We start from the raw sequence: 14,503 nt of genomic DNA, 5'->3' as shown, positions 1-14,503 counted from the left end.
GCAGAAAGTTCTTTCTACAATCTTTTCAGGAAGAAAAATCTGACAGCAATAAAAAGGGGATTGAAGGGCGAGGAGCTAGAGGAAAAAAAGCCAAGTTAGGAGCCTATTGAAAGACTAGTAAAATAACTTAAATTACACTTTATTTTTACTTCAAAAGTAAGAACACTTCATTGATCCAAGTGACAGTCTTCCCACATTTGTCTGAACAAGTGATGCTTAGTTACTGAACTGGTTGAGGATAGATGTTTTATTCACAGTACAGTTAAACTAATATAACAAACTGCAGATTATGCTGATAGGTACTTCAGGTAGCTTTTGTAATAAAAGGGCTATTGAACAAAACTCTATGGTCATAAGAGATGATTTTTTTTTTATTATTATTATTTTTTAACATTCATTTATTTTTGAGACAGAGAGAGACAGAGCATGGACGGGGGAGGGGCAGAGAGAGGGAGACACAGAATCTGAAACAGGCTCCAGGCTCTGAGCTGTCAGCACAGAGCCCAACGCGGGGCTCGAACTCACGGACCGTGAAATCATGACCTGAGCCGAAGTCGGCCGCTTAACCGACTGAGCCACCCAGGCGCCCCAAGAGATGTTTAATAAAAATCACTATTGGGTCACCTGGGTGGCTCAGTTAAGCGTCCAACTCTTGCTCTCTGCTCAGGTCATAATCTCACAGTTCATGAGTTCAAGCCCCACGTTGGGCTCTGCACTGATACCGTGGGGCCTTGTTGGGATTCTTTCTCTCTCCCTTTCTCTCTGCCCTTCCCCTGCTCTCTCTCTCAAAATAAATAAATAAACATTAAAAAAAAATTTAAGGGGTGCCTGGGTGGCTCAGTTGAGCCTCTGACTTCTGTCCATGTTCTCACGGTTCATGGATTTGAGCCCCATGTCAGCCTTTGCACTGACAGTGAGGAGCCTGCTTCGGATTCTCTGTCTCCCTCTCTCTCTCTCTGCTCCTTCCCTGCTTGCTGTCTTTCTCTCTCTCAACAATAAATAAACATTAATTTTTTTAATTAAAAAAATAAAATCACTTATTACAATGGGATTAAATTTATAGGACAAAAGTCTAAAGTTTTATTGAATAATGAGATTGTTTGGAAAAGCAATTTTATATATGTTTGTTTAAAATAATCTTTTAAAACTTTTGCAGGCACTTGGAGGCCTTGTAATAGCTGCTGTTATTAAATATGCAGATAATATTTTAAAAGGATTTGCAACCTCTTTATCCATAATATTATCAACACTGATATCCTATTTTTGGCTGCAAGATTTTGTGCCAACCAGGTAATATATTTTTTTCTATTGCTTTAAGTCTCCAAAATATATAGAAAAGTAAGAATTCTTAATAAGATCTGGTATGAAAAATTTGTTTTATTACAACTTTTGAAGGATCATGGAAATACCGTAAAAGATCCTTTTAACTATCTTTTAAAAAAAGATTGCAAACTAAATGCATAAAAGAAAATCTTCCACTGGAAAGTTTTTTATACAAATTTGGCTAGCCAGAATTTGCCCAACAGATTAAAAAATTTTTTCCAAACTCTTCTCCAAAGTAAAAAGTCATATAAAAAAGTTAATAAGTCATATAAAGTCATAAAATAAGTCATATAATGGATTTGTATGTGTGGAATTTATGTAGATAAAGCCAGGAGAGTAAATGACATTCTTGAAGAGAATAGTTAACATAGAGAATGTGGCGCAAGAGAAAACTCTTTTCGATGGTGGCAGGAAGACGTGGTTGGTTGGGAAGGGAATTGCAAGGGAAGACAGAAGACCCAGGATGTTTGGTGTCGTGGATGCCAAGGGAGGAGACAGAGTTAGGAAGAATGAAGTATGATAAATATAGATGGTATTGAAGGTCCTATCATTTTTAAAATTTATAATCATAATTTTAATTTCTAATTCTGGAGTAATGAGATTATATTTTAATGGATTCCAGGATACTATACTTGGTTTTCCTCTAACTTCACTCCACTCTTCATCTTCTCAATTTCTAAACTTTGGAATCTGAAGGCTCTGCCCTTGGACCTCTTATTTACACTCACTCCCTTAGGTGATCTCTATTCTCAAGGCTTTAAATACCGTCTATATGCTAATAACTTTCACATTTTAATTTGAATTCCAAGCTTGTATATATAATTGCCTATTTGACATTTTCACTTGAATGTCTACTACATAATTCATTCCCTCTCCCTATAAGGGTTTCCCAATTTAGTACATGGTAGCATCTCCATTCTTCCAGTTGCTTAGGCCAAAATCTTCCTTGACTTAAATAGGAACACAGTTTATCCACAGTAACCTAAGAGAAGGCAGAGTCTATGGATATGGATGTATAGACAGACTTAAAAAGGAAAGTTAAAACGTATGGAAGTTCTTTACCTCCTGAGTGAAGTAAGAAGTAAGGTCATCAGCTTCTCTTTACCCTTCTCTCATACATCATTCTAATCTAGAAAGAAAGCCTGTCAACTCTTCCTTTTTGGTATCTCCAGGGTCAACCATTTCTCACAACTTCATTGCTACCATCCTGGTCCAGGGCACACTCATTTATCATCTTGATTAAGGAAATAATCTGTTGATGTATCTTCTTGCTTCTTCTCTTGGGCTGTGCTCCTACAATTTTCTCCATTCAGCAAACAGACTGATTATTTTCTATGTAAATTAGATCATATGACTCCTCTGTTCAGAAACCCTCTGCTTTCCATGTCATCTAAAAGTTGTCATCATTAATGACTTATTTGATGTGGCCCCCAGCTACCTTTCTGTCCTCATCTGATAATCTGATACTACTTTCCTCTTATTCGCTTTTTTTTTTTTAAAGTTACAGTAATCTCTTGGCCATGGGCTTTGATTTGTCCTTCAGTCATCTTGGAATACTCATCCCCTATGTATTCACATGACTAACTTTCTCATATCCTCAGGTCTCGGTTCAAATGTTACTTTATCAGGAGACCTCCTGAAATAAAAGGGTACCCCCCTCCATTCTATCATTCTTTCCTCCTTTCTTCAGAAGATTTATTACCATCTTATAAGCAAGGCCAGAGGTTGGCCTATAAGAGGTACTCCTTGTGTCTGAATGAATGTTCAAGATCTTAAAATTTTAATACAGCTAGTAAAATTCATTTGTGTCACTAGAGTGAGATAGGATTATGGGTGGAATTTGGCAGGAAAAAAATATAATATGCCCTTTATATTTCTATATTGAACATTTATGGTTTCCTTCTTCTAGCAACCTGGACAATAGGTCTGGGACATGCATGTTGAGATCTGTGATTTTTATGTGACATGAGTTTAAAATTACTTGTTTCTAGTTTGGTATGGGAATGAATTACTTAGCTAGTGAGACTAGCCTAACAACTAGGATCTATACCTTAATTATTCTTTAGTTACTCTATTCATTAAGTGGGGGCAGTTATGCGCTTTGTATTATTTGAAAATGTTTGGAACTATAGATTTTTAGGGTACATTTAAAAAAGCATACCTTAAAAAAAAATCAAACCTCATATAAGGCTAAGTCAGGGTGTTAACTTTAAATCTTTGAAACATGCAGGGAATGAACAAGTAAATGAAAGGGGAAATCAGTAGAGGGACAAAATAGTGGTGTGTCAATAAGATGTATACCTGCATGTAAATCCATGTTTCTGAGGGTCTGTGTAAGGTATGTTGCGATGAAGATAAAAAGAGAAAAGACAATGATACCGTTATTACTGAATGAATGAATGTTTTGACACTGAGCCGCATGAAGGAGATGGATTATTTTTCCTAAAATATAACTAGACCCTCTGTCTTTGTATATTCTTATTTTTGTGAAGAGCATCTCTTAAGGAATAAATCCATGACCCCTATTCCAAATGTATTAATATATTTTCCATGGTTACCCCCATTTCACTTCCTAAAACGGTTTTCGTGTGTGTTTTGGTTTTGTTTGTTTTGTTTTGTTTTGTTTTGCTTTGCTTTGCTTTGGTTTCTCAGAAGTGGTACCCCTATACTTGCTTTTCTGGCTGCTTCTTTGGTAATCTGTCAATCCTTATTCACTCTCTCATTCATCTTATCCACTGCCATGTCTTGTCTGTCCTCTCTATGAAGATAAGTCCCAACTTCAACTCTAGATCCCTATTTTCAGCTGACTGCTAGACATCTCTACTAATATCACATCACCAGTATTTCCTTTCCTAACTTATTTTTCTTGTGTTGATTATTTTGCTTATTAGCATTAACCATCCTTGCATTTAGGCTTATTTATTCTTTTATCAAAAATGTATTAAGTGTGTAGTATGTGTCTTCCTTTCACTGTACCAGATCCTGGAAAAACCTAAATTTATGAATGAGATATGTTTCCTCTCTTCAAGGAGGTCACAGTGATTAGAAAGTTAGATATGTGAATAAATAAATGAGAACTTTATGATTAATACATTATTGAAGTATATATATAATTCTGTTGGAAGTCAGGTATTCAAATCTTTGAGATAATCGTTGTTTTCTAATAGTTTTTCCCCAAGAAAAATTTTTCTCTCAGAACCATCTAAAAATAACTGTCTTGACAAGCAGGGGTTTCCTGACATTATTAGGTTTTCTAGTAGATCCTGTTAGAGATTTTATAGAATGGATTCCTGCAGGGGGTAGAAAATTGGATCAGACAACTTTTCAGTTGAGTGTGTATTCCAGAGGTTCAGAAAGCTAAACAAAGGTCAGAATGCCTGACAAAGAAAGTTTTCAGTCAGAAGCTCATCCAAAGCCTAATAATTATTAAACATTCCTATGGTAGTAATTTTCTTCAAGAGGTATTATAAGAAGTTTATGTTATCTTAATCTTACCTGTGTACCTGCATCCAGGGCTTTTGAAAAGTTGCCCATTTATGTCAAGTCAACACTAGATATTTATCACCACAGATAATTATTGAGCTCCTTCCATATCCTAGGCACTTGGGGTATAATGATGAATGCTGAGCAGATGGTTAAGCCGGGGTGTAGACGTGTAAATAATGCCTTATTTAATACAGCATAGTAAATGTTATCATAGAGTACATCTGCCTAGGGGAGTGAGTCTTGGAGACATTAGACCTGAGGTATGAATAATCAGTTTTCTTGGGAGAAAGGACATTGCAAGCAGAGGGAGTAGCATCTACAAAGACACTGTCTTGAAAGGCACGTTGTGTTCACCGAATTACAGATTGGGTGGGGTGGAGTGTGGAAGATGAGGTTGGAGGGACCACATTAGGAAGGGCCCCTTTGCGTCATAAAAAGGGTTGTGATCTTTTTCCTTTATAGAACAAATGTTTATTGTTGTAAAGCAGGAGAGTGATTTTGAACTGTTAATAGAAACTTTAAAACCAAGACAAATACATGTCTCTATAATAGCACTTTGAAGAATATACATCTTAAGAGTTAAGATTGGTATTCAGTTTAGCTCCACTTTAAGTTCTAGTACCAGTTTAAGTTCATTTCCAGTTTATAATAAGGTATATTATATCTATGGGCAGATAAAATAAAGAATAAACCAAGTATACTTGCATTTAATCTAATTTACTTTTGTAAAGAAAGCATCCTATGTAAATTGGTCCTGAGTTTTGCTTATTACTACCTTGGATTTTAAACTGAACTTTACTTTGGTCTGAAAAAACTTCCATTTTCCCTTTTTACCTTCAAATATTTAAAAATTGAGATCTTTTATTATTCAGTGTATTGCAGGCAAAAGACATGTTAAGGGGAAATACAACATTTAAAACATCTTTGTTTTGGGAGACAATACAGTGCAGTAGATGAAAGTACAGGCTCTAGAGTCAGACAGACCTGGATTTGAATCTCATCTTCCATTTCAAGTTGTGAGATTTTAAGCAAGTTACTCTAACCCTCAGTTTTCTCATATATTAAAAAAAAAAAAAATGAGGGCAATACTAATACTTCTTCATAGGGTTGTTATAAGAACTAAGTGAGATAATGCATGGAAAATACTTGGCTTGAATACCTAGAATGTAGTAAGTATTCAGTATTTGTTAGTCATATTACTGGAACATTTTCCCCCAAGTTATAATTGTTTTTACAAGTGAAGAAATAGAAAGAAGTTGTTTGCTTTTAATCTGATTTTCTCTTTTTATTTTTTCTTCATCTGTTTAGTGTCTTTTTCCTTGGAGCCATCCTTGTAATAACAGCTACTTTCCTATATGGTTATGATCCCAAACCTACAGGCAATCCTACTAAAGCATAGTATATACTATCTTTAACTGGTTTTTCACAATGGTGCACTAGGAATCTCAACATTAATCTTGCATAGAGGACTTCTACAGATTCTAAGAAGATATCATCACGCTGAATCTCATCATATTCAAATGGTTTGAAAATATAAACATTTAAGGCTAAAATATGTGTATATGTTAACAAAATACCTATTACATCTAGAAATCAAAGCTTGAAAGTACTTCCAGGGATTAGAATAATTATTGGAAAAATAATTCTTGGAAAAAACTTGAAATCTGAGTTTAAAAAGATTTTACCTTTTGATTGCTGCAGAAATGTCCTATGCACTCTTTGCAAGAGCACACAACAAATGTCCGATACCAATTTTTGCAAATTAGATCTATTTAATCTTATTAAATGTTTTTTATCTTTTTCTGTACAGATATATCAAATCACATGGAATATTCAAAGTTTGAAAATTATAATTATAATTGCCTATAAAGCTGTGAAGAAATAGAAGTATGATTTGAAAAACATTTTCATGTATCTGAGATTTTTATATTTATACAAAAGATTACTAAAGAAAGGATTGCTAAATGTTATTTGTTCAACTACATAAAATTTGATAAAGTTACGTTCTGGGTCTAATTTGTCAGAGAATAAAATTCATATTTAAATTTAATGTAGAGAAGTACACACATCTATTTCTCCATCTACGTTTTAAGATCTTTTAGTGCTTTGAAACTGCTGAAAGCAATCCAGTTGCTCCTGTGCTAGAGAGTAGCCAGAGACTTTTGCACTAATGGAGTTTTGTCCTTAATCTCTTAACTATATTTCTTTTCTGTAAATCAGATAAATCCTTAATATTACTTTAAATTAAATTTCTGTATGTGGTAATTTCCATTGAAGTTTCAAAATGTAATTTAAAGGAAATAAATACTTGTTTAATAATTTAAAATAATTATTGTCTAACATCTCCACTTGGAGAATTTTGAACTATCAAAGCATATACTGTATACATCTAGAATGTTTTTAAATGAATATTTTACTCGTTGATCTGTAAAAACTTCCTTTAATTAAAAACAACAACCAAAATAATTGTAGTATACATGTCAACGAATTGAGACCAAAATGACCTTTCTTAGAGACATTCCAGATTGCCATGATATTTCATTATTTTAAATGGCACCATAGCTATAACTCAAGGCTGCTCAGAAGAACTTTTTAGGCCTCTCATAAACCCACCATCCCCAGAAATAGTGTGGTCACATGTCTAGGAGAGGTAGCCAATTCTGAGTCCCTTTCTGTGGCCCTAAAAAGCTGCTGGGAAGGAACCACTACTTTGCTTTTAAGATAGTGGTTTCTTTTCCATTTTGATTAGCACTGGAGTTGAGGTTGTAAATTACATGTGTTATTTAATAAGTTGGTTCAATGGAGAGAAAATATAGCAAAAATGATAAGGTGAATTGGTGGGCAAGAATACTTTCTAAAATTGGAATATAGGTTTAACTTAATTATTGACTATATAGACAGAATTAACCTATTGTGTATAAGAAGTATTTTACTTTATTTTTTCATTCATGCTTCATATATTTTTAAAAGTCTCCCATTCTAATAGCTAAAAACTGTAGAAAAGTAAATATTTTTATATAGTTATAATGGATTTTGTTAAATAGAATTTGGCTCAAAAATACCGTGTCACAAACTGTTGGATACTTTTGGCTAATTAGGACTGGCTATATTACTTTGCTTATGCATACCTAGTCTCTACAGGACACAGGCCTAATCTATTCCATTCAAAGCTTAAAAGTGTTTAAAAGTACAAAATACTTTTAAATCAGTTTCCTGGTAATTCCAAACTGACACTAACCAAACTTTCTGGAAGCCTGACTTATGATTTTCAGTGACCACCTTTGAGAGCATTTGTTTAATAACTTTACCACATTTTGAGCATGGTGTTTTTAACACCATTCTGATGTACATCTTACTATCTACTGCCAAGTGAAATCTAAATCCTGCAAATGCACAGAATTCAAGAGTAAATATAAAGATTTATGTTCGGCCCACATTGAAGTACTAGTTGGGTACTTACATATTAATTCAGTGTACATTTACAATTAATTGTTAATTCAGGTTTAGTCTGTCCCTTCAAAAAATGATACAAGTAAATATTGGAAATCAGACAGGTTAGTTACCATTGTAATATATTTTCAGGTGTCCAAAATAACAGTTTTCAAGATTCTCAATAAAGCTTATAAAAATATAATCAAAAGTTGTGACAAAGGACAAAATAGTCTAAAGCATATTTTCAAACGAAACATTTATTAGACAAGCTTAGTTTATATTTTGCTTATAGGTTTGAAGATGTTATTAGAGATTGGGTTGTGTAGCTTATAATTTTTAATTCATAAAGAAAGAATCATATTTGAGAAGATGGGTCTGTAGGCTATATCATGTCATATATACAGATAATGCCATTTTCCTCTGTGTGTGGTGTGTGTTTTGATGACCTCCAAAAGCCTTATTGTATCAGTCTTTTATAATGATGACTCCTTTATTATTTAAATTCTTACTTTTTGAAGTTTACTTGTTATCTCTTAACTACTTTGTTCATTATAAAAATGTGCTAACTCATGGGAGAAGAGTGCCAGTTGATGGTTCTATTAAAAATTAAGAATATGGTATTTGGGAAGAAAAGTTTGAAATTCAACATGTAGATGTTTCAACACAGTAGTATCACCAGTTCTTTAATAAGTATTTTTAGAGAAGTTGTAGGCTACTTTTATGGTGGAAACTGTAGTTTAGAGGTGCAAAACTTAAATGTTTACATAAATTTATATTGAATGTCACAATTTCGTAGAAGGAAAAGTAGTTTGATATTTAAGCTAGATTCTAAGGAGACAGAGTTTGAAAAGAAACTAATTGACTTTGTACCCAGTAGACTTAATGTAATATTGATTATTCTTAAGAATTGATACACTTTTCCTACATATCAAATTATTGGACTTTTAAAATGTCATTGTATAGTCATTCAACTGAGTTTTGTTTTGTTTTTAAAAATAGGGTTTAGCATCTCTTGTTTTACTTACACTTTCATTGTTATAATATTTAATTACACATGGATGTATGCTTTACGTAAGAAAAGGTTTATAAAAGTTATTTATGCTATATTGAAAGTCATCTTAAGAATCGCCCAGATATGTAGCATATTTAAAGAAATTACAGGACCAAAGAAAAAGCACCTTTATCAAAATCTGGTCCTATGTGCCTTGCTTTACCAAATACCTGACTTTTCTGGAGGATATTACTGTAATTCACAACTTTGGACACATGGGAAAATTAACATTTTAAGAATAACTATAATTCAATTTTTTGGATGTTTCAACATTTGTTCTTTAAATCCATTATCTAACAGAATATTAAAATAGGTATATTATATAAGCATTAGTAAACAGTACTTATTTAAATAAATTATGCACCGTTGCTTCATCATTGAGCTTTTGAAACTTTAACAAATGTATATAGATGTCATTTTGTTATTTTATTTCTTATTATGAGATATAATTTACTGTGATTTTTAAAATATTTTTTTAATGATTTGAATTCTGATTTTGTTTATATGTCTGTGTATTTCATTTGTTTAGAAAGATTCCTTTGAGTATGGAAATGTGATTTGTATATTTAAATTTTTTATGGACATAATTAGAGGAATGTATAAATTGGTCTTTTGTTAAATGGCTTTTTAATTGATAAATTTTTCTTTGTCATTTTTTGGTATGCAGTCATTATCTATCTAGTAGATTTATGAAAAAGATTATTTTCATAATTAACTCTATATAAATTTCTTCCTATAATTCTTGTTTCCCTTTTCACCTGTGTTTGACTTAACCATGAATTAGATTCCTTTCTATATATCAGAAATGACTTCCTGATCTTTTCCATCATCTCTCGTTACCTTTATCATGTGTGATCTTCTTTCTTTTTTTCTAGTCTGTGCTCTAGCATGAAAGACTGGGTTTTATTTAAACTAGTTAGAACTTCTCTACCTGTGTGATAATAACCTAATTTTTTGTTGTTTTAAATAAATTATCTGTTTGCCAGCCTCAAGGTTAAGTAATTATAGTGATTGGTATATATTCTCTTCATAATGTGAATATAATTGCTTCTATTGTGACTACAATTCAGTGCGTAGAGATCAAATGATAAGCAATATAAAAGATTTCATTCCCACCTCTATTAGTGAAATATCCTTGTACAAAATTGTACAAATGCTTTGTTTTAAACATCACTAAAGAACATCAATATTTAATTTTATTTTATTGTATACTTCTCTTTGGTTTCTTGTGAAAAATCTTTACATTTTTTTTGGAATTGGAATACTTCTTTTGTTGGAAGTATATCACAATCCTTGAATCCCAGTGCCATGCAAATACACCTCCTAATCCAAATCTTATGGATAACTACTGCCATTCAATAGTCAGACAGTGACCAGCATTTGTAAATGGTCTTTCTTATGGTTAAAAGTTTTGAATTCCTTCAAAGCAGGATTGATTACATATATATTCCAGAAAAGAAAATAGCAAAGAATAAATAAATTGCCTTCACATCCCAAGGATTTGAAATTGTACTATAGTAGAGAGAATCTCGGTGACTGCAAATTCAGGGATTTCCCAAATTTACCTTCAGGTTCAATAATCCACTAGAAAGACAGAACTCCCTGAAACCTATTCTATTCATAATCATGTTTATTACCAAGAAAGTATACAAATTTGAACCAGCCAAAGGAAGACACATATAGGGTGGAGTCTAGGAGGGGCCCAGACTCCTTTCCAGGTGTCTACTCCCTGTGGAATCATGGACCGTGTTATCTACTCCTGGCCACAATGTACATACAGTATTGCCAGTCAGGAAAGCTTACTCTGCTTTGATGTCCAAATTGTTTTTAATTTTTCTGTTGTTTGTTTATTTTTGTGAGAGAGAGAGAGAGAGACAGAGTGTGAGTGGGAGGAGGGGCAGAGAGAGAGGGAGACAGAATCTGAGGCAGGCTCTAGCTCTGAGCTGTCAGCACAGAGTCTGATGCGGGGCTCGAACTCAAGAACCATGAGATCATGACCTGAGCTGAAGTCGGATGCTTAACTGATTGAGCCATCCAGGCGCCCCTGGTGTCCAAATTTTTATCAAAGCTTTCTTACTTGGAATGATTGATTCTTTGCCCACATGGTTGAACTTACTAGCTCTGTCCCTCCCTGGAAAACTGACATCAAGTTATAAGGGCTCATTCTGAGTCATCTTGTTAGCAGAAATTATCAGGTGTGAAGTCCTAAAGATGTAGGCCAGAACTTTGTTTGGGTAAGGCCAAATTCCTTACTACACAGTGACCACTTATGTCTATACACATTCTTCTGAACTGATGAGGATGGCACAAACAATGTCAATTTGTTTATAGAGACTTTTAATTTATACTTTATCGTTTTAATTTGAGAAATGTCAAATGATTCTAAACATGTGACTTGGGGGTAGAAAAACATATTTGTAGTCTGATACATTGCTAAGTAGCACATATAGTATTCATTTAGTTTTCAGTTCTGATGTTTAATGACAACCTTATTAAATGCTGAACTATTTTAAAGAACAATACATTTAAATTAATTTATAGATATTTTATACTGTATATTAATGTACATTGTGAGCTAATTTTATTTTATTTATTTTATTTTTTGCCAATTGAAAATTACAACATGAATGCCTCTTTGGAGGGACTTCTTTTACTGATAATTATTATTTTTTTTAAGTCTGCTATATGGTAGTGTAGTAATTTATTCTGCCCATTAGTAACTAATATTTGAGGACATTTATAATATTAATGGAATTCAATCTGAGAAGTTCAACTTTTTTTTACATTTCATTGTTGCGTATTAATAAGAGATAGTCAAAATAATTATGGTACAAAGTATTATGTCAGAAACATAATAAATGCTTGGTGTTAGTCAACAATTCAATTTTTGGCTTAAAGTTCTTTTCAAGAAAGAACATTTGGTTTATTTCACTAATAGGAATATCTCTTAATGCTAGGATGGCCTCCTCTTGGTATTTCTTCTCCTCTGGAATTTTAGTATACGTTACCTATGTATAAATGGAGTTGAGTGAAGAGGTACCATTTATTCCAAATAAGAGTACATAACCAATTACTATTGTAATGAGAGATAGATAGGGAGACCAATAAGCCTAAGGAGTTTAAGATTCAGAAATAGAAGCCCACATGAGATATATGATGAAACCAAATAGGGAGTTTAAGGAAAGAACAAAGCCATAAATTGCTCTTTCAGGCGATGGCGAGGATGAATTTTCCACCATTTTCCCTGTGGCTTTAGATAATCTTGGGTCTTGGGGCGCCTGGGTGGCTCCATCAGTTAATCGTCCGACTTCGGCTTAGGTCATGAACTCACAGTCTGTGAGTTCGAGCCCCGTGTTGGGTTCTGTGCTAACAGCTCAGGGCCTGGAGCCTGCTTCGGATTCTGTCTCCCTCTCTCTCTGACCCTCCCCCGTTCATGCTCTGTCTCTCTCTGTCTCAAAAACAAATAAACGTTAAAAAAAAAAATGTAGATAATCTTGGGTCTTTCAAGCACCCACTCAGGCCCTTCCTGGCAGCTCAGGCAGCTCAGCACCAAGTCCATTTTTAGCTAATTTTAAATTACCATTAACCATTGCTATTATAAGGAAAAGTTAATAGAATAAAACTATTACCATTTGTTACTTTAGATGACAGTACAGATTCACTGTTAATTGATAGGTCCACATTTGCAGTCATCCTTTGCTAGGGTTAAGCATCAGCCCTCCATTGGATCTAGCCAACTTTTCATTTATGAATGTATTTACATGTATTCATTTAGGACTATTAATATGTAAAAATAACTTCTTTAAAACAAGTAACATACTTTTCCTTTGGAAATAGTTTACTAGAGATACTCACTTTCATCCTTTTTAAGTAGACCTCACTGAAGATTTAAAAGAATAATGGATATTGTTATAATGTTTTGGGAGTAATCATCTGAAAATACACTCATGTTAAAATGTGCTTTAAATGTAAAGTATTTAAGGGGCTTAATTGAATTTGCTAAATCAGACTTGTGTATTTTTTAAAAATATTTTTATGTTTATTTCTTTTGAGAGAAAGAGAGAGAGTGTCTGTGTGTGAGCAGGGAAGGGGAAGAGAGAAAGGGAGAGAGAGAATCCCAAGCAGGCTGTGTACTGTCAGTGCAGAGCCCATGGTGGGGCTTGATGTCACCAGTCCTGAGATCATGACCTGAGCTGAAATCAAGACTTGAGTGCCCAACCGGCTCAGCCACCCGGGTGCCCCCAGACTTTGTGTGTGTGTGTGTGTGTGTGTGTGTGTGTGTGTGTGTGTGTGTGTGTTTAAGTTTTTATTTATTTTTATTTTTGAGAGACAGAGACAGAGCATGAGTAGGGAGGAGCAGAGAGAGAGGGAGACAGAATCCAAACCAGGCTTTAGGCGCTCAGCTGTCAGCACAGAGCCGGACACGGGGCTCGAACTCACAAGCAGTGAGATCATGACCTGATCCAAAGTCGGACACTTAACCAACTGAGCCACCCAGGCACCACCGAGACTTGTGTATTTTTTTTTTAATTTTTTTTTTTAACTTTTATTTATTTTTGAGACAGAGAGAGACAGAGCATAAACGGGGGAGGGTCAGAGAGAGGGAGACACAGAATCTGAAACAGGCTCCAGGCTCTGAGCTGTCAGCACAGAGCCCGACGCGGGGCTTGAACTCACCGACCGCGAGATCATGACCTGAGCCGAAGTCGGCCGCTTAACCAACTGAGCCACCCAGGCGCCCCGAGACTTGTGTATTTTTAACAAAATCTGTGAATGTGCTTGTTTTTATGTGTTTGCTTTTTCTTTTAAAAGTCACTGCATGTATAAAAACATGATTTCTAATAATTGAAGGCTTATGTTTAATCCTTTAGACTGAAGTTTTATTATGACCTATTATTCTGTGTGGGTAGTAAATACAGCAATTAAAAATTATGATTCTAAGTGCCTTTTCTAATATATGCAAGCTCCTTCAATAGGTTTTCTAAATATTATAGCAAAAGTAGAGTTATACTTGTTGGGTTACAGAAAATTGTGACAGCGGTGAGGCCATGTTTCAATCTATGACTTTGAAAATATTGTTGTGAATTTTAGAATTTTAAAACTTGAAGTTCACTCTGGATATTACATGCATAATGCTCCAAACTTCAATTACTTCATATAATTTATGAAGTCTCCATTTACTTTATAGGCCATGTTTATTTTTGTTTTGAA

The 14,503-nt window shown here is 33.9% G+C and overlaps 1 protein-coding gene and 1 pseudogene across 5 annotated transcripts in view; one reads left to right on the top strand and one right to left on the bottom strand.

Moving 5' to 3' along the window:
• The window catches only part of SLC35A3 (solute carrier family 35 member A3), a 57,395-nt gene extending 43,580 nt beyond the window's left edge, over positions 1-13,815 (top strand). For all 5 annotated transcript variants that reach the window (XM_060624991.3, XM_060624995.3, XM_060624993.3 and 2 more), the window contains 2 exons: positions 1,157-1,290; positions 6,118-13,815. In XM_060624991.3, the coding sequence (XP_060480974.1) occupies positions 1,157-1,290; positions 6,118-6,208 (225 nt within the window). In that variant the 3' untranslated portion in view covers positions 6,209-13,815. The remainder of the gene's footprint in view (positions 1-1,156; positions 1,291-6,117) is intronic.
• On the bottom strand, positions 12,136-12,531 carry LOC132670905 (phosphatidylinositol N-acetylglucosaminyltransferase subunit P pseudogene; annotated as a pseudogene).
• Positions 13,816-14,503: the final 688 nt, after the last annotated feature.

The sequence above is a fragment of the Panthera onca genome, chromosome C1, assembly GCF_046562875.1.
Source record: "Panthera onca isolate mPanOnc1 chromosome C1, mPanOnc1 haplotype 2, whole genome shotgun sequence".
NCBI classification, from domain to species: domain Eukaryota; kingdom Metazoa; phylum Chordata; class Mammalia; order Carnivora; family Felidae; genus Panthera; species Panthera onca.
Note: the sequence above shows the minus strand (reverse complement) of the source record. Positions and strands in the feature narration are given on the sequence as shown.